The sequence below is a fragment of the Schistocerca nitens genome, chromosome 2 (assembly GCF_023898315.1).
Source record: "Schistocerca nitens isolate TAMUIC-IGC-003100 chromosome 2, iqSchNite1.1, whole genome shotgun sequence".
NCBI lineage: Eukaryota > Metazoa > Arthropoda > Insecta > Orthoptera > Acrididae > Schistocerca > Schistocerca nitens.
Window position 1 is genome coordinate 801,396,685 of NC_064615.1, and position 19,361 is coordinate 801,416,045.

Below are 19,361 nucleotides of genomic sequence, written 5' to 3' on the forward strand. Positions count from 1 at the left end.
TGCATGACATACAACGGAATATTTTAGTTCTGGTGTTACCAATAGGATTTTTACAGCATCCTTTGTTACATTTTCGTCTTGTTTTCTCATCCCAGTACACTGTGTATGTAAAATATGTTTAATGTAGGAATCTTTTGCTCTGTTACGCCTATGCAGTTTCGTGCCAGGGTACAGCCTACACTAACGTATACTCTGAATTCTCGAAACAAACTGTAATATAACTTTTCCAGTGTTGGGATGGCTGTATGGGGGCATTACGAAAGCCAATAAATTAAAGAAAAGTTCTCCTTTGAAACTTGCAGGACTGGCACTCCTGGAAGCCTGTTCAACACCGCAATAGAATATAATGTATTTGCCTACATATTTATGAGTTGTTGCTAATGCAAAGGCTATGCGGAAACTAAGGTCCGATAGGACGCGAAATGGAAATGATAGTGAAAATCTGATGAAGCTTTCGACAGATGTGTCGAGAAGTGTCTCAAGTATGCCTGTTGATCACGTCACATCGCTCTTTTCAGTTCCGAGCACACAGTGAACACATAAACATGTCTAGCACAACAGCGCCTCCCGCCAGGTGTGGGTGCCCACTGAGAGATTTCGCCTGATTTGCAACCCTACGTAACACACTTACCATGCAATTCCTTCTTCATGGCAATTCTCGGCCGCGCACTGCAGAGGGTCAGTGAGGACGCCCCTGCAGCGTTTTCGATGGGAAGTGTTTGGTCACCCACCGTACAGCCCGGACTTTGCTTGCCCTGATGTTCATCTCTGCTCCCATAAACTGCTGATTATGAAGACTACAATTTTGCACAGACAACGAATGCAGACCATCGTAGGGAAGTGGTTGAAAGCAAAGGCATCTACCATATATGATAAGGGTACTGGAAATGTAGTACAACGCTACGACAAATGTCTAAGTGGGAACGGCGACTACGAAGAGAGGTAGCTGGAAGGTGTAGCAAACTTCAAGTAACACATTTTTGATTTTCAGTGTTGTTTCCATTTCGCGACTGGTCAGACCTTGCTTCCCAAACAGCCCTCTTATGTATAAAATCAAGGATAGGTGTACTGTTATCGAAAAAGCTATCTATTAAAAAAAATATATACACTATTGCGTTTAGTCTCTGTATATTGCGAAATTGTCCTCCCCGAAACGAGGTGAATAGTGGCCTTTAGAGGACAATTCTGAAGCGATGTATTTCGCTCATTATTAGCGCTGGAGCGTAGATTCATCTCGACAAGGCTCCAGAAGGCCACAATAGACCGTCGTGGTTACAGAGCCCTGTCTCGGCTGCAGCCTAATGTATTCAATATTCTTCCCTGCGGCGGTTATGATTCTATCCCATTAAACATATCCCAGGGGGCGGGCGGGGTGGCAGGCTATCGGCTGTGGGGTGTGGCGGCGCGGATTACGAGGCAGCAGGCTCTCGCAATACGTGCGCCCCTCCTCCACACACCCACACCCACCCTCACACACACACAAACGCGCGGACACACACACACACACACACACGGCGGCCGCGGCGTGGTAATTTGTCGGAGTGGGCGGCGAGCCGGGGGCAGCCAATTTGTCGTGCGCCGCTCCCGCCGCCCCCGCATTGTTCTCGGGCGTCGGCGCAGCCCTTTGCAGCCTCGCCGGCGCTGCCGCTCTCCACCGAGGGCGGTTCACCAGGAGCAGCACCATAAAAGCCGCTTTTCCCGGAGGCGGCGGCGGCGGTGGCGGCCGCAGTGCCGATTCGCCAGCGCGCCGCGGCGAGGGAGGGCGGGAAGATTGCAGCCGCCCGGCCCCGCAGACGCCATTATTTTATGCGTATTTCGGAAGCCGGCGATAGAGTGCAAAGTTGAAACCATTAGCGTCTTATCGCGCCGGAATTGCCCCCATATTTCTCGGCCTATCTTAATAATGCATCGGCCCCCGGAGTGGCCGGCGCTCGGCGCTCGGCTCTCGGCTGGCGGCAGAGTGGCCATCATTCGCTATCTCGCGATTGAGGGCGGCCGGCCGAGGAGAAGGAATGGGTTTCGCGCTCGCGGTGTGAAGGATTCCTCGCGGGAGGCATTAGTGGGGGCGGCAAAGGGAGGGCGGCCTGCGTTGCCAGGCAACCCCGGCCAGGTAGCGCCGGCTGCAACACTGTTGCCACGGCGGCGCCGTCGGCGGCAACGCCGCGCGCGCCCCGCCGCCTCGCCAGCTTTCGACGCTCCGCGTCACTGGCGTCGTCTACGAGGCGACGTCGTCCTACGGTGCCACTGCTGCAAGCAGAAGCTCCGCACGAATGCGTCTAGATGAGTACCAGAAAATTTTGAAAGTGAAGAAAAGGCAACGAAGGCAGGAAGGGAAAAAAAGCAGTTTGGTTTTGTATGGAATGCATGATATACAACTGTCTGTACATTGCCTGATAAAAAGCATCGAGATGGCTAATAGTGGACGGCTTGAACTCTGGTGAGAGTGTCTGTGGAGGAATGGCAGCCTATTCTTCCTCGCCGGCCGTTGTGGCCCTGCGGTTCTAGGCGCTTCAGCCCGGAAGCGCTCTGCTGCTACAGTCGCAGGTTCGAGTCCTGCCTCGGGCATGGATGTGTGTGCTGTCCTTAGGTTAGTCAGGTTTAAGTAGTTCTACGTTTAGGGGACTGTTGACCTCAGATGTTGAGTCCCATAGTAGTCAGAGCCAATTTGAGCCCATTCTTCCTCAAGAGCTGAAACCAGAGAAGGTTGTAATGTTGGGCAATTGGAGAAAGATAACGATCTAACTCATTCCAAAGATCTTCAGTTTGATTCAGATGGAGATTGTCGGCACGCAAGTCAATGTCAGGAATGTTATTGCCGACAGACCATAGCCTCATAGATGCTGCTTTATCAAAGGGTACATTGTGAAACTGATACAATTGTTATGTTCAAAGGTAGTCTCTACAGGGTGTTTCCGTAAGGGCGTGCAAACGTTTAGCAGGAGACAGGGAATGGTTCAAATGGCTCTGAGCACTATGGGACTTAACTTCTGATGTCATCAGTCCCCTAGAACTTAGAACTACTTAAACCTAACTATCCTAAGGACATCACACATATCCATGCCCGAGGCTGGATTCGAACCCGCGACCGTAGCGGTCGAGCGGTTCCAGACTGTAGCGCCTAGAACCGCTCGGCCACCCGAATAGCAGATAGCGAATGATCCACTGAAAAATTTTGGGTAGGGAATCTGAGGTCGAAAATGCCAGCTTAAGAAGATAATAGGAATAAAAACACATTGCTGAGTACTTTTTTTTTACATTACGTACAGTGAACTGCAAATTCCGTAGTTGACGCAATGAACGTACCATTTGTACTGTACCTTACAAAATGTACTGAAACAGACGGCCGTCATTCTCAATGCTAGCATGACATCGACGAACAAGATTCTGATGCACCCTGAGAAAAACCCCTGGTGTGTTTCGGATCACACCACAGGCAGCTACAATTATGGCAACTAATTCCAGAAGGTAGGAGACGAGATACTGGTGGAAGTAAAATTGTGAGGACGGGTCGTGAGTCGTGCTTGGGTAGCTCAATGGTAGAGCACTTGCTCGAGAAAGGCAAAAGTCCCGAGTTAGAGTCTCGGTACGGCACTGAGTTTTAATCTGCCAAGAAGTTTCAGATCAGCGCACACTACGCTACAGAGTGAAAATTTTATTCTGGAATTACATCTCCGTATCCACTGGAGTCTCATGTACAAGGTAGGAAACAATCCACGGGATTCAGGTCAGGTGACCTCGCACGCCATGGAATAGGACTTCCCCTTCTAATAAAGAGAGCATGATATACAGCACTGAAATGGTTGCGGACATCCACAATGAAGTGAGGCTGTGCAACGTGATGTTGTATGCACATCCTCTCATGAACAGCCAAGGGTCCGTTCCTCAACAACTCAGGTAGAACTCAGCACGAACCTCAAGTACACGTGGCCATTCAGACGTCCTATTGCGTCTTGACTTCCTGGTAATCGGTCTCGTCCTCCTTGTTTCCTTGCAGGAAATAAAGAATGTACTTGTAAATAAACAGCACAGGACATGTAAACTCTTGCGCTTGTTAGTTGTAAATAAGTTGGGAAACATCAATGCTACACAATGCGGTAGACAAGTTTACTTCCATGTGTCCTTAAGTTTACTTCTCCGACCCCGGATTCCCTACCTCAAATTGTTCAGTGGAGCATTCTCTATGTCCTGTTACATTTTTTCACGCTCTTACGAAAACACTTCGTATAGTACGAAGTATAAAATGCTATAAAATGAGGTCATATTCTCCTGCATTTAGCGCTTCTTAAGCACAATAAGGGGACCACACCTTAACCACAAAATCAGTCACAAAGATAACACCACCTCCTCACTGTTGGCACTACACGTAATAGTAGGTAACATTCTCCGCACATTCGCCAAACCGAAATCTCCCCATCGGATTGGCACAGGGTATAGCGTGACTCATCGCTCCAGGTCAATCGTTTCCAGCCATCCACTGTCCAGTGGCATCGATCTTTCCACCACCTCGAGCGTCGCTTAGCACTCACCACAGAAATGTGTGGCTTATGAAGAGCTGCTCGACCGTTGTACCCCATTCGACTCCCTATACAAAGTTATTGTGCTGACTGCATGGATGGGAGCACTTGGGAACTCACAGGTAATTCCTTCCGCTGCCCCCCTGCTATTTTTTACAACCTCACTGTCAATCAGTACGTGAGATCTGCTTGACCTTGGTTTAGCTGTGCTTGTTTCTTCCCGTTTCCATTTCACAATGACATAACCAACGGTCGAATTGGGCTGCTTTAGAAAGACTGCAATCCTCATGTTGGATATGTTATTCAGATGACATCCAGTGACTAGTCTACGTTCGAAGCCATTGAATTGTCGTGACGGCCCGTTCGGCGTTCACGGCTTGTTTACTGACAAAATAATACTCCCACTTCCTTTTTTAGTGGAGGATCCTCCTCTTGTAGTATATAGTGGTCAACTCCGCATTAATGACGTGTCCGGATACGTTTGATCAGATAGTGTACGTGTCAATTTTGTAGTGCATCATTAAAAGCTTTTCTTTAAGACAAAAGCATTCAGTACGGATGCAAGAAAAATAAGCATATTTCTCTGTGTTTGTGTAAACCAATCCGATTATATAATCAATTCTTGAAACACTTTAGTAGCGTAGTGACTACCTTCCTCTGCTGCCACAAGCTCCTGTAATCTGACATGATGGACTGAACAATGTATGAAATTTTTACTACTGCTCTGGTGCCGTCTGTATATTAGAGATCGCAAGCATTTTAGTTCTCATTAAATTAGTGGTGAAAGGTTATTATTCTTTCTTGCTTCATTATAAAATCCCGACACTGATACTCTGGTAATTCTTACGATACTACGAATACATCGAATAATTGGCACCGAATCGCTATCGCATGTACCAAAGCAAAAATATCAATAGCTGGCCGTTGTGACCGAGCGGTTCTAGGCGTTTCAGTCCAGAACGGTGCTGCTGCTACTACGGTCGCAGGTTCGAATCCTGCCTCGGTCATGGATGTGTGTGATGTCCTTAGGTTAGTTAGGTTTAAGTAGTTCTAAGTCTAGGGGACTGATGACCTTAGATGTTAAGTCCCATAGTGCTTAGAGCCATTTGAACCATTTGAAAATATCAATAATGGCACATATCAGTAATACTGGAACGTCCCAGATCATGCGAGCAATAATGGTAAGGGATTAAACATAGATCAGTTAACATCTATATGAAAACATAAATAGCATGGAGAACACAATGTTTTCTAAATAAGCAGTAACTTACCGCTGGGAAGTGGAAGACGTATGGGAAAGTCTAATAAGACCGGTTTCACTCTATTTACGACCATCTTCAGACGATTCTCCAATGGTACAGCCACAGGTGATACACAGAGCAGGTACCATCTGTTGAGAGAGGGGCGGCGACTGATTACGAGATAATTTGCTAAGGTAGGAGAGATTTAAAACTTATTGCGTAAAGTACAGAAGAATCATTTGGAAAGAAGCAAAACTGCGACTCGACGGATCGCACTACTAGCCTCCAATCAGCCTCTGTTCAGTTTTTCCGTTGACCCAGTTTTTCCTTTGCTTGCTCACCGACGATGTACAGCTTTATTAACCACCTGACAGAAATGGCCTTTTACGAAGTACCCTACTCCAAATCCTTTCATAATGTTCGCACAAAAACTGGTTGAGATGGACCTACGTTCAGTAACAGCAGCAATTCCTGTCGAGTTTGCAACTGATTCTCATTGGCAAGGCGTGACACGCGTCTCCAGTCCCTGTTGGTTGCCATCTTTTTATGACCATCGTTCTTACGCCGTGTTACATAGCTGCAAATAGCGCACCATTCTTTGTACACATCCCTTACGCTAATAGAGGCATGTAACGAGTGTACTTGGACCAGGCTTCATCATTTCCCTGCTTTTTATTACAATAACAACATTAAGTATGCCAGTGCATAAGCTTACGTTCGCACCCTGCAGATACACACATCATGCCACGCTTCTTTCAGACCCACTGGCTACAACTTTTACATTAGATTTTACTGTCTTTCATTTGGAATAGAAATTTTCCCAGTGGAAACCTCGTGCACATATTTGTAAATGTTCAGTGTTTTTTCCATGTACAAGTGCTGCCAGCTGTTTAGGCTTCACTAAAAAAATATCAACAAGTCAATGTAGCAATACGCAGCGGCTCGTAACCGCCAGAATATACGGAAGTGGTTGGTTAGTTAGATTTCACTGTATATATGATCATTATTATTATTTTTATATTGCACGGTAATTATTGAATTGCCATTTCATTCATTACAGCAGTGCATATATTTCAGAATTAGTTTTTAGTCCATGAAAAGAAGCCAAGTTTACAAAGTATATTTATTATTATTTCTATATTGCACGATAATTATTGAACTGCCCTTTCATTCATTACAGCAGTGCATATAATTCAGAATTAGTTTTTATTCCATGAAAATAAGCCAAGTTTACAAAGTATATTTTGAAAATGGGTGCATATCGCCACAACAGCTGCCGACGGTGCAACCTAACCAAGCGTAAGTGCCGCTCTAACGCAGCCAGCTAGGGCGGGACAGGGAACAAGAATTGTAGTGAATTACAAATTCATGGTACAAGCTATAAATTGCTCAAAGGCACTGTACAACTGAAATATTCAAAAATCCCCCCCCCCCAAAAAAAAATCTTCGTATCTAGTCATCCACAAGAACCTGAATTTCTTCAACAACCCTTCATTATGTTCAACATTGGCGTATACCACGTGTGGCACACAACATTCCTAAGTCTAGACAATTTCCAAAATCAGCGAACAAATAACTCAATGAGACAAATTATAAGTGGCTTAGCGTATTTAACATCCATGAATTATATGGGAACTCTTCCCAAAACGTGCTTTCCTGGTGTCTCTGTGACTAACTGTAGTTTTCTCCACCATGTACTGAGCAGTAATACGACCAAGAACCAAACAAGAACCTCAAACAGACCTCCCCAGACAACAAGCCGAACAAAATTTTTCACAAGTCTGTCTCCTCTCACAAAAATGAACAGAATCCACAATATCTCCAGTCGATTCAAAGTCCTTCAATTAGCTACGTAGTATCAGTCTTTTACACAAGCCACTCGAGAGTGGAAAACTGGGAGGCAGCTATGGTTTTCTTAGTTCACTTTTTCAAAACAGTGATCTTCCAAGATAAAGTACTCTCCAAATGAGTCTCCGATATTATCAGTCTCTATATTCAGATCATCGATTCTCAGATATGACTTCCTGCAAAATTATTTTGCTACTGGAACCTAATGAAGTACACAACAACCCCTAACCCTTCCTCGGTCATCACTACACATGTCTCATTCACTCGTACAAAAGGATGTAAGTACATATCATAGATGACATCAAACATAAAAGAAATAGCATTACCACTTCAGAATAAATTGTATTTTAACAGCACACGTTAATGTTACCTTATGACATAACATAAATTAGGCATCACTGAAAAGAAAAATTAAAGACAATTTATAACATCACTTCCACAAAACTTTAATAATGCCCTCCTGTACATCAGAAACAGTATATTCCGCAAATTGACTGTAGCTTTTCACAACGCAAGCACGTTTTGGAAAGAGCTCCCATATAATTCATGGATGTTAAATACGCTAAGCCACTTATAACTTCTATCATTGAGTTATTTGTTTGCTGATTTTGGAAATTTTTATTACAAAGAAGAGAATTTTGCCCATTCTGTCATCAAATCCTAACTTCTCTCACTGCATTAATTTAATTGATACCCCAGTTCAGAAATTAAGTGCAATAAACTGCATTTATTATTATATCAGCATACTTAGCTCCACTGAAGCATAACTGAAACATTGTCACTATAATGTCAGCAAACTGTTTAAATATTGTATTCCTCAAAAACAAATGATATACAAAAGGGTAATATCGTAATTGCATAAAGTCATCTGTGCATACAAAGTAATCTGAACCCACAAGAAGTACTGTAAAGATAGTCTAGAATTCTGATCGACAATACTAGTTTGGTACTGATGAAAGAGTAAATATGTGGCCAATAATTTTACAGACAGATCCAAATTTTTATCAGGACACTGTGACACTGCACGAGACACATTAAATTGAACTTTTAATAGCAGTTGAGCAGAAGTATTCCAAGAAACAAATATCCTTTGACGGTACACCGAAAATGAAAGACGTTCGTTTGTTTGCTAATGCTCAGCCACTCCTATAGGCAATAAATTTTAGTGATATGCAAACTGAAATATCTAATGCTCATGAAAACGTTTCGAACGCTTTCTGACTCAGATAATCCCCCTAAAATAATCAGCCTCTATGCAATTTCATATAAATGAATACAACGGTATTATAAAGGGTCTGCTTATCTCAAAATAGCGTCCGTACCTAAGTAAGTAACTCCGTTCCAAGACAAAGTACCCTGCAAATGGCTCCTTCATACTATCAATGCCTGTATTGAGACAAGTGACTGCCAGACATGATTCCGTGTAATAACATTTTCCTGCTGGAACCTAATGAAGTACATAGATAAATAATTTCTTGAAAACAACAAATGGTACTAGTACGTTTTCGCTTTTCGCTTATAATCTCCTTGCTCTGTGGCTATTTACCCAAACATGTATTCATCAGATGACAGTGAAATCACTAGCGGAAAAAAATTCAAGAGAACAACAACATACCTCGTACATGAAACAATACAGATACATTCAGTGACACAGTGTTACCGCAAGTATCACACCAGTAAACAGCAACCCAGGAACGTTCATCGACGTACCTTACTCAATTCCTGAAAAGTAACTAGTATGCAAGAGATTGTGCTAAATTCTATCATCTATTTCCAACGTTGCCTCGTGGTACATAACTTAATCGTCAGAATGACTTTCGTCTACCTAATGCTTCCTCTGACCTCACACCAACAAGATGTCGGCATCCTATTTTAATCACTTTGAAACAAAGCATTTATTTATTTATCGCAAGGTAACAACAGCAAACATTGACAAGTACATAAAGTTTAATTTTACATGTATGTCTAGTGAAATATTTACATATACTTTAGTTTTACTTTTTGGCACTAATTTTATACACATTTTTGATTTGTGGAGATTACTAACTTAATATTACTGATTAGTTTGACTGATATAATTGTAAGCTAGAAAAGGCAGATACATTCAATCATAGTTCAATATCTAATGATTAAAGCCAACTAACAGCAGAGGGAGTAGCATTAATAAAATTACTATATGGTCCAGAATACTTCCTCTGAGGACAGTCTCTAACAATATGTTGAACAGTTTTTTCTTGGGCCCCACAATCACAGGCTGGGGAATCTCGGAGTCCCCATGTGCATCATAGCGTTGCACCTGGCGTGGCCAACTCTTATTCTGTTCAGCCTTGTTGACTCACTTCTCTGCAGAAGAAATCCTGGTAGGATGGTGCTTGGGTCTTGGATACCTTGATTTGCTATTGTTGCAGCATTCCACCTCTTGCGCCACTCTTCTTTAATGTCGAACTTCTTATCGTTCCTTCCATTACGCCACAGTATATTGCGAGACTTTAAGCGGTCTGGGGGAAGGTTGTTTAAGACTGTATGAATTGGGAGGTCTTGTGGGTAGTCGGGGTGGTGTAGTTTCCTCCATTCTCGATCGATCACTTCTTGACGTCGTAATTCAGGTGGTGGGATGTTGCTGATGGTGTACAGCCAGGGGATTGGGGTGGATGGGTTTAATGCGCCCGTAATAATCCTCATCGACTCGTTCAGGTGTACGTACAGCTTTCTCGTGTGGGCACCATGTTGCCACACTGGAGCACAGTATTCGGCATCTGGGTACACCAGAGCAAGTACTGTAGTACGTATAGAGTCGATTCGTTGGCACCCCATGTTGTACCAGCTAGTTTCTTTACGATGTTGTTTCCCGTCTTTAGTTTTTGGCTTGTTTTTTACAAGTGTTTTTTTATACGTCAGGGACCGATCTAATACTACCCCAAGGCATTTAGGCTGGAAATTATGTCTAACCTTCTGTTGGCAGAAGCTCACTTTCAACTGCTGGTTTATAATTGTGTTGTTTAGATGGAATGAGCAGCTACCGTCTTTGCTGCATTTGGATAGAGTCTCCATGCTTTGTAGTATGTGTTGAGAGTTTCTAAGTCTCTAGATAAAATAGCTTCTCCTTCCTCAAGTGTGCTGGTTTGTACCTCAATGGCAAGGTCGTCCGCATAGCAAAACTTAGCGCTAGCAGTGTTTGGTATGTCACTGGTGTACAGGTTGAAGAGTAGGGGTGCTAGGGTGGACCCCTGGGGGAGTCCATTTTTCAAGGTAAATAATTTGCCCTGTTTTTGCCCAACGCTAACCTTGAAGTAGTGGTTGGTTAACATATTTCCCACAAGTGTCGTCAGTTTCTCACTTGGGACATGCTTTTTTAACTTCAGCAGGAGTCCATCTAGCCACCTAGTGTCATATGCCGCTGACAGATCAACAAAGGCCACTGATGACTTTAGTTTCTTTTGGAATCCAGCCTGGATGTAGGATGTCAAGGCTAGGACCTGCTCACAGCAGCTCCACTTGATTCTGAACTCAGGTTGATATTCTGCTATGGATGACTCGTTCCAGTAGTTTGAAGCACACGCTCAGCAGTGTAATTGGCCAGTAACTTGAGGGGTCATGTACTAGCTTTCCAGATATGAGGATTGCTAATGTGTGTGCGATCTTGGAACTGTTGAGGCACCCTTTCGGTCTTGAGTATATCGTTGTAGAACTTCTTCAGCCAAGTTCTTCCATGTTCCTCTATGTGGTTTATAGTTTCAGGGAATATGCCATCCAGTCATGCGGCTTTTCTCGTTTTCATTGTTTTGATGGACTTCTGCCCATTCCACTACTTTTTCTCTATTTATATCACTGTTTGTATAACCCCAGGTTGTGTGGTGGCTATTGAAATCACCTAGATACATGCACGGCTGGGGTACACATGGCGAGACTGGGGTGGGCCACTGGACTTTCTGTGGTTTTTAGACTGAGACAACAGTTAAGCCACGCAGCTCCAGGGTTATCACTTCTGTGTCACTGATCACTTGGCAGCACACTCCTTCAATATCAGAAACCCAGTTTTTGGCGTACATGATAGAGCCATGTGTAAATGATGGCACGTATCCCATCATTTCGTAACCTGTAACATTTCTCAGTGGTTCCAACGGCTCTGAGCACTACGGGACTTAACTTCTGAGGTCATCAGTCCCCTAGAACTTAGAATTTAGAACTACGTAAACCTAACTAACCTAAGGACATCACACACATCCATGACCGAGGCAGGATTCGAACCTGCGACCGTAGCGGTCTCGCGGTTCCAGACTGTATACATTTCCCTTTGCTATATTGTCTTCGTTTATATGGGGTTCCTGGAGGGCTATAATATCAGTGCCACGGTCTGTGGCCAGTTTGCTCAAGTAGTCACATTTTTCTTTTGTCAATCCTTCTACACTGATTTCTAAAATACTAATACTTTGTACAAAATTCTTCATACGCTTTGTCTGGCTCTGAGGAGAGCCTTTGTTGTAGTTTGTTTTCTTGTGCTGTTGTCTTGAGTAGCCATGAGAGATGGATCTACACTCACGCTAATAAATTAAGGATAATGCTGATACATGGTGAAACAACGCTCTGGTGTGTGGTTTGCGGGTTTAAATCACCTCTGGGTATGACCATGCGGTGCATTTGATCTGCGGTCGTCGCACACTGGCGGTGGCAGCAGTCCACACAAGCAGAGGTTTGTTGGTGCATGTCAGAGTATGGTGCAGCGAGTGCATCTGCAGACGTTTTCAGACGTGCTAATGGTGACAGTGTGTTGAAAATGGCTCAAAGAATACGTATTGATGACATTATGAGCGGTAGAATACAAGGGCGACTGGAGGCTGGTCAAACACAGCAGGTCGTAGAAAGGACGCTCCGCGCGCCACAAAATGTGATCTCACGATTATGGCAACGACTCCAGCAGACAGGAAACGTGTCCAGGTGCTACAGTACGGGACGTCCACAGTGTACAACACCACAAGAAGACCAATATTTCACCATCAGTGCCTGCAAACAGCCACGGATTACTGCAGGTAGCCTTGCTCAGGACCTTACTGCAGCCACTGGAACAGTTGTCTCCAGACGCACAGTCTACAGACAATTGAACAGACATGATTTATTCGCCTGGAGACCTGCAAGGTGCATTCCACTGACCCCTGGTCACAGGAGAACTCATAAAGCCTTGTGTTAAGAACACATGGTCATTGGAACAGTGGTCCCAGGTTACGTTCACGGACGAGTCCAGGTATGGTCTGAACAGCGATTCTCGCCGGGTTTTCGTCTGGCGTGAACCAGGAACCAGATACCAACCCCTTCATGTTCTTGAAAGGGACCTGTATGGAGATCGTGGTTTGATGGTGTGGGGTGGGATTATGATTGGTGCACGTACACCCCTGCATGTCTTTGACACAGGAAATGTAACAAGTCAGGTGTATCGGGACGTCATTTTGTACCAATATGGCCGCCTTTTGAGGGGTGCAGTGGGTCCCACCTTCCTCCTGATGGATGATAACACATGGCCCCACCGAGCTGCCATCGTGGAGGAGTACCTTGAAACAGAAGATATCAGGCGAATGGAGTGGCCTGCCCGTTCTCCAGACCTAAACCCCATCGAGCACGTCTGGGATGCTCTCGGTCGACGTATCGCTGCACGTCTTCAAATCCCTACGACACTTCAGGAGCTCCGACAGGCACTGGTGCAAGAATGGGAGGCTATACCCCAGCAGCTGCTCGACCACCTGATCCAGGTTATGCCAACCCGTTGTGCAGCCTGTGTACATGTGGATGGTGATCATATCACATATTGATGTCGGGGTACATGCGCAGGAAACAGTGGCGTTTTGTAGCACATGTGTTTCGGGAAGGTTTTCTCAACTTATCACCAATACCGTGGACTTACAGATCTGTGTCGTGTGTGTTCCCTATGTGCCTGTGCTATTAGCGCCAGTTTTGTGTAGTGCCACGTTGTGTGGCACCACATTCCGCAGTTATCCTTAATTTATGAGCATGAGTGTAGTACGGCTGCCGCTTGTGTAGACTTTTCACCGTACTGCCTTAGCAGTCTATCTTGGAGGTTGTCTACACGTCGCACCCCAAATAAAGCATGAACATAGGGAAGGATCTGCCTAGTAAATCACTATTCAACATGTGTTGTTATTAAGCAATTGACGCGCTCATTTCTGAATATGACGTACCCCAGATTATGACAGGACGATTCAAGAATGGTACCAGATTGTGTATACACAGATATATCGTTCAGCTTGTTAAAGGGCTTTATTCCACTCATGGTAAATGTGTTTTTGGGATTTCGTTAGATCGACGTCATTTTTGAAAGGGCTTTACTCGTGGAATTACGCCCTTTCAATGGCGACCGTCTTCGCATTTTCTCTGTCGAACATCTAATGCACCGTGTGTTAAACTTCGCGTTTCGTAGTTCAACTGTTGTTATTTATGAGCGTGTTGTGAGATGTAAAATTGCGTCAGTTATAGTCTTGGAATGTAGTGAAAGTACCATGACTCTTTTATTTCCAGTGATGTCCGTTGTTTTTAATTTTGAAAAAGCTTTTAGTGGACCAGTGGCTATTAACAGAAACAAAATGCAAGACATACAGCGTTAAGATGATTATATTCAACTTGAATATAGATATTTCTATGATGATTTGATGAAATGGCTTGTAAATAACATTGCAGCTGCTGATGACGATCAGTGATACCATTCTGCTTTGATTAGAGTTACAATATCATGAAAATGCTCGAGTAAAAAAGAAACAATTAAAAACACTACTGGCAAATAATTTGACCATGCGATTGAATTACTTCCTCAAGAAAAGGAACTAATTTCAAGATTTTGGACTTATTTTCCTCAAGGAGACTGCAAAACTTAGCACTTGCCGTAATGGGGAAATAGCCATTTCATTCTGTTCTTCAAACATTGGAAAACCCATCCTGTTACATTCCATATACTCATCCGCAGAATGTTTTCCTGAGGTCGTAAAAACTTAAGACTTTGGAGTAAGGTCCTTTCAAATATGACTGTATCAGTTGTATCATTCGTCATAAACTACAACGCAAATTAAAATCTCATAGTGTGAATCTTATTCATACAACTGTTTGCAAACACAAGCTTTTATTTTCAGAAATATAATCCAACACCATCCAAAAAAGCTGATCTTGCACTTCTCGAGAAATTTAAATAAAGATGATGGATGACCTGTTAAACACTTCCATCGTACGTCAAATTTTGAACGAAGTTTCGCACATGCGAAAGTTTAGTGCCAAAATGATGTCGAAAAACCTCACAACTGAGCACAAGGAAAAGCGAAGAAACGTGTGCGTTGACCTTCTTGAGAGGATTACCATTGATCACGAGTGGTTATATCGCGTGATCATAGATGATGAACCCTGAATGTTTTAGTACGATCCTGAGACAAAGCGGCAAAGTGAAGTGTGGCACACTGAGACACCTCCTCGAACGAAGAAAAGATCGAATGAGCAAATTAAGATCAAAACAATGCTGATTTGCTTTTTTGTCAGTGGGGGTATCGTGCATTAAGAATTTGTTCCTCCACGACAAAAAGTCAACCATTAGTTTTATAAATATGTCCTTGAAAGGCTCGTGAAAAGGGAAAATCGAGTGAGATTGGACATTGCAGACTAGAGGATGCTGCATCATGACAAGTCCCCATGGCACACGGCCACTTCCATCACCGAATTTTTGACCTCAAAAGGCATTCCTGTTGATCCACAGCCCCCTTATTCCTTTTATGTGAATCCTTGTGACATTTTTCTTTCCAAAAATTGAAAAATGTCTTGAAAGGACGTCGTTTAGGTGCTCTAGAAGACATCTAGAAGAATGTGACTGACATGTAAAAGCCCTACCAGTCGAATCCTGTAAACGCTGATACCAAGATCCGAAGGGAACGGTTTTCAACGGGACAATGTTGTTTTTTGAAAAAATTAAATCTTTTTTACATAAAAAGTCAGTCTCATTACTTTTCTCACGGACCTCGTGAGTACCTTAATTAAATTAGAGAGTTATTTTCAAGTTTGTTCTCCTGTGATTAATTGTACAAGTTCAATTTTACTCTGCCTGTGGTGAGGGGCAGATATTGTAAACTATTATTGTAAGCTATTTTATATTCCGGGCAACCGCGGCTGTTGAAAGACATGATGTTGGGAAGAATAGTAAATGTTTGTCTGAATAGTAAATTTTGACTAGGAGCTATTGGCATTCCTATGATCTTTCAACATTGTTTACCTGACGGTGCGGCGTAAAGGCGCAAAACCGGTCGTGTTTTAATAAACAACAATTTTAACACCTGTCAGTGGAGTTCTTCCTAACATCATATTATTGTAAACTACCCAGTTCTGTATATTCTGGATTGAAATTGGTCTGAATGATTGTTTCATTGTGTTAAAGGATTTTATGTTGATATTCATTTGTTAGGCGCTGCCTTCAAGAACTACATTGGGCGTTAAATGTAGTTCTGTTGTCAAGAAGAAAATTTTATCTTTAATAAATTCTTTGTAAATTTCGGCCTACATCTGCACAACCCTAGCCTGAGCCACACTCCACCAGAATCCTACGCTACAACTCTTCTGGCAATACGTATTTATCAATTGAATGTCCGATCTGGATGATCACTGATCTTAGTGAAAGGAAGTTTCAAGCATTAACCTTCATTGTTGAGATAGTCAAGTGTTTTGTACATGATTCTTCTCTTTTCTGTGAGAGGAGCTACACTTGGGAAATATTTTGGCCAACTTGTCTGGGGAGGTCATTTGTGGTGGTTGTTTCGTTCTTAGAGGTACTGGCATTCAGTATGTGATGGAGAAAACTGCAGTTAGTCAGAGAGAGGCCACGCAAGCAGGTTTTGCGAAGGGAAAGAGGAGGAGAATAGAGGCCTAGAGAAAAATTTGATTCAGAAGTCTTGTCAACTGCTGCCACTTAAAAGACTGATAATGCGTTGAGCAGTGGTTCAGATGGTATGTGTAGAGACGAGATCAATGTGTAGCAGCCAGTGAACTTAATTCTATGATTTAGAAAACCAGCAGTGTTTTCATGTATGTGTATGAAGATGGTTCTGGTGTGGTTCATCCACATGAAGCTGCTAGTAGTTGGGGCGTATCAGCAGATCCTCCTACAATTTCTACAGCTTGCTCAACTCGAGTCTTGTTGCAACCCTTGTTCACCCATGTACGAGCAGCCCTTAGCGGGTCGCCATCTTATTTACATCTATTCATGACGTCGCGTTTCCGGCTTAGATTTTTTGAAATGTGACTTGTAAGTACTGCATATCTTTCCATCAGTACAAACTTTAATTTTATTAATGTATTATATACCTAATATGTTTTAGAACAGTTAGTTTAATTCTGAAGACGACGCTCATAGTAGCGTCGAAACCTGGTCAATTTTGATTTAATATTTGTGACCGAGGGCTTATTTGTTCTAATATAAAACACATGTCTGCAAGTTGCCTAGTGACATTTTGGTTTGAGTCGCATGTCAGGTGTGGTGGTCAAGTTCTGCAGACTCCTACCTTCAGAGGGTTAATCAGTTCTAACTACAGTATAGATCCACATATCCGAGATCATTTGATGATTTATGTGATACAACTTAGGTCTAGTGGAGCAAAGCAAATTCCGGTCAGCGCACGGTTTACCAGATTCTACAAAATACAATTGTTGCAAGTATATATATTTTCTCGTTTTAAAGCATCATTTATATTGTCATGATTTTTCTTGTAAGTAGTTATAAGGAACTGCAGTTATATGTAAACAGGGATTGCACAGTCACCAGCCTTACGCTACCTATTAGCGCTCCTTGTTGTGCTAATGAAAGAAGAAAACATTTATGAAACAGGTCTGTACGCTAAACTGTGTGCGTTATCTGATCAGTTAAAGTGTTACTAGTCTTGTTATAAATGCATTTAACATTTCTTATGTAGCATTAGAATGGTTTTAATACTTGCAGATACATTAAAAAGAAATTACTTTACTGCTTTGATAATCACTCTGTTTTTAAGTAGTTGATTTAGTGTAAGGATTATTTTTGCTCCATGGTCGCTTTCATTAATAAGTTCTATCTTGAGACTATTTTACAGTGTTAACTTATCTCCGTTCTGGTTGTATTACGGTACTGTACCTAACCATGACCAGAGGCGGCTATTGAACTGGCTACCGAACCGCTAAAATGAATGTCTTGAAAACAATTCACTGAAGATTGGCGACCTTTAGTGTTACTTTCGAAGTTTGCTAAATTAAAAATTGAAGTAAAAGTTTGTGGAAAAATTTTAATTAAACTGTTTTGTGGCCTGGTACCTTACGCTCACCCAAATCCTCGCTACTAGTTTCACATTTGATGAGCTATGTATGGCAGATGCGTTGTCTTGTAAGTTAAGTGTGACATGACCGCATCGTCTTACTATTTACAGATACATTTGAAGGTGGGCTGAGTTCTTCAAACCTGGTAGTGTAATCACATTGGTCAAGAAATAACTATATAATAATCCTCATTTGCTGATGTAACCCCTTAAAGAATCTCTACCAATGTTTTATGTATCATGTTTACATGTGTTGTAGGCAATATAGCGTAGTTATATTCCATTTATTAGGCAATTTTAATGCACTCAAAGACCTGGATTCGGTATCGCTGTAATGTCAGGTTCGAGCTGTTGCATGAGATGCTGATGGCGTTGTCCTAAATACGGCTGTTGGATTAGATTATACAGCTCATAAAAATATTGCGTAATAGGTTGAGTGCCTGACAAAATATAGAACGCGCCTACAGTTATTTGTGACCATCAAAATGATCTGTACTTCTATGAATATTGTGGAATACATTCTCTGCCGAGTTGAGCTGTACGTTGGCATGTGTCCAAAAGTAAAATTGTATATTACTGTTTCCCGTTGGTAACTGCAACGTAATAAAGTAGTTCAGGAACAGTGTTATTACATGCCAAGTAGGAGTAGAACTTCTAAAATGCTCAACATCTGTGCCGGAGAAATAGGCAACAAAGCATCATATAAGGTTCTTGGCCTACATTTATGACTGGTTACATGCTTCATTCAAGTGTACTTGTTTTCTCCGATCTTATTCAACTGTGTTACAATTTCGGTCTGTGTGATGCCTTTATTTCTTGTAATATCGTATAGGGGAAGAAAGTACAGCCCTTCTCTTCTCGTACTTCACTTTAAAGTTAGTGAATGCCTTACTAGAAGTAAACAGCTTCTATAAGGTGCTAATATATGCAGCATTAAACTTTGACTAGTACTAATGAGACTTTTGTTTGTGGTATCAATCAAGGTCGACAACGTATTTATTGAAAACGAGGTCGCAATAGGCAAATGGTGTTTACGGCAATCGATGCCCCACATATTGTCTACCATGCAACCACATATCCCGTCTCCAGAGGAACGTAGTAAAGGACTATCGTTGTTCAAGGAACGGGCACTAAAGATAATTACGTAAATGGAAGTTCATCCGCAGCATAGTAAAAAAAAAGATTATGTACACATTTTGAATAAGTCCGCGGCCATATGACAGTGTAGCGCATAGTAAAAACTATTGATATTCAAGAAAGGACAAGGCGCACTTGTTACAGAAGATGGTGTTTTCGCGTTTTAATAAAGCTCTATACGATTTACAAAAAAAAAAAAAAAAAAAGGTTCAAATGGCTCTGAGCACTATGGAACTTAACTTCTGAGGTCATTAGTCTCCTACAACTTAGAACTACTTAAACCTAACTAACCTAAGGATATCACA

At 42.5% G+C, this 19,361-nt stretch overlaps 1 protein-coding gene across 1 annotated transcript in view; it reads right to left on the reverse strand.

Annotated features, from left to right (window-relative positions):
• Window positions 1–1,967: 1,967 nt before the first annotated feature.
• Window positions 1,968–19,361, reverse strand: part of LOC126235344 (T-box transcription factor TBX20-like) — a 255,113-nt gene continuing 237,719 nt past the window's right edge. The window contains exon 6 of the mRNA XM_049944065.1: window positions 1,968–2,247. Within this exon, the coding sequence (XP_049800022.1) occupies window positions 1,968–2,247 (280 nt within the window). The remainder of the gene's footprint in view (window positions 2,248–19,361) is intronic.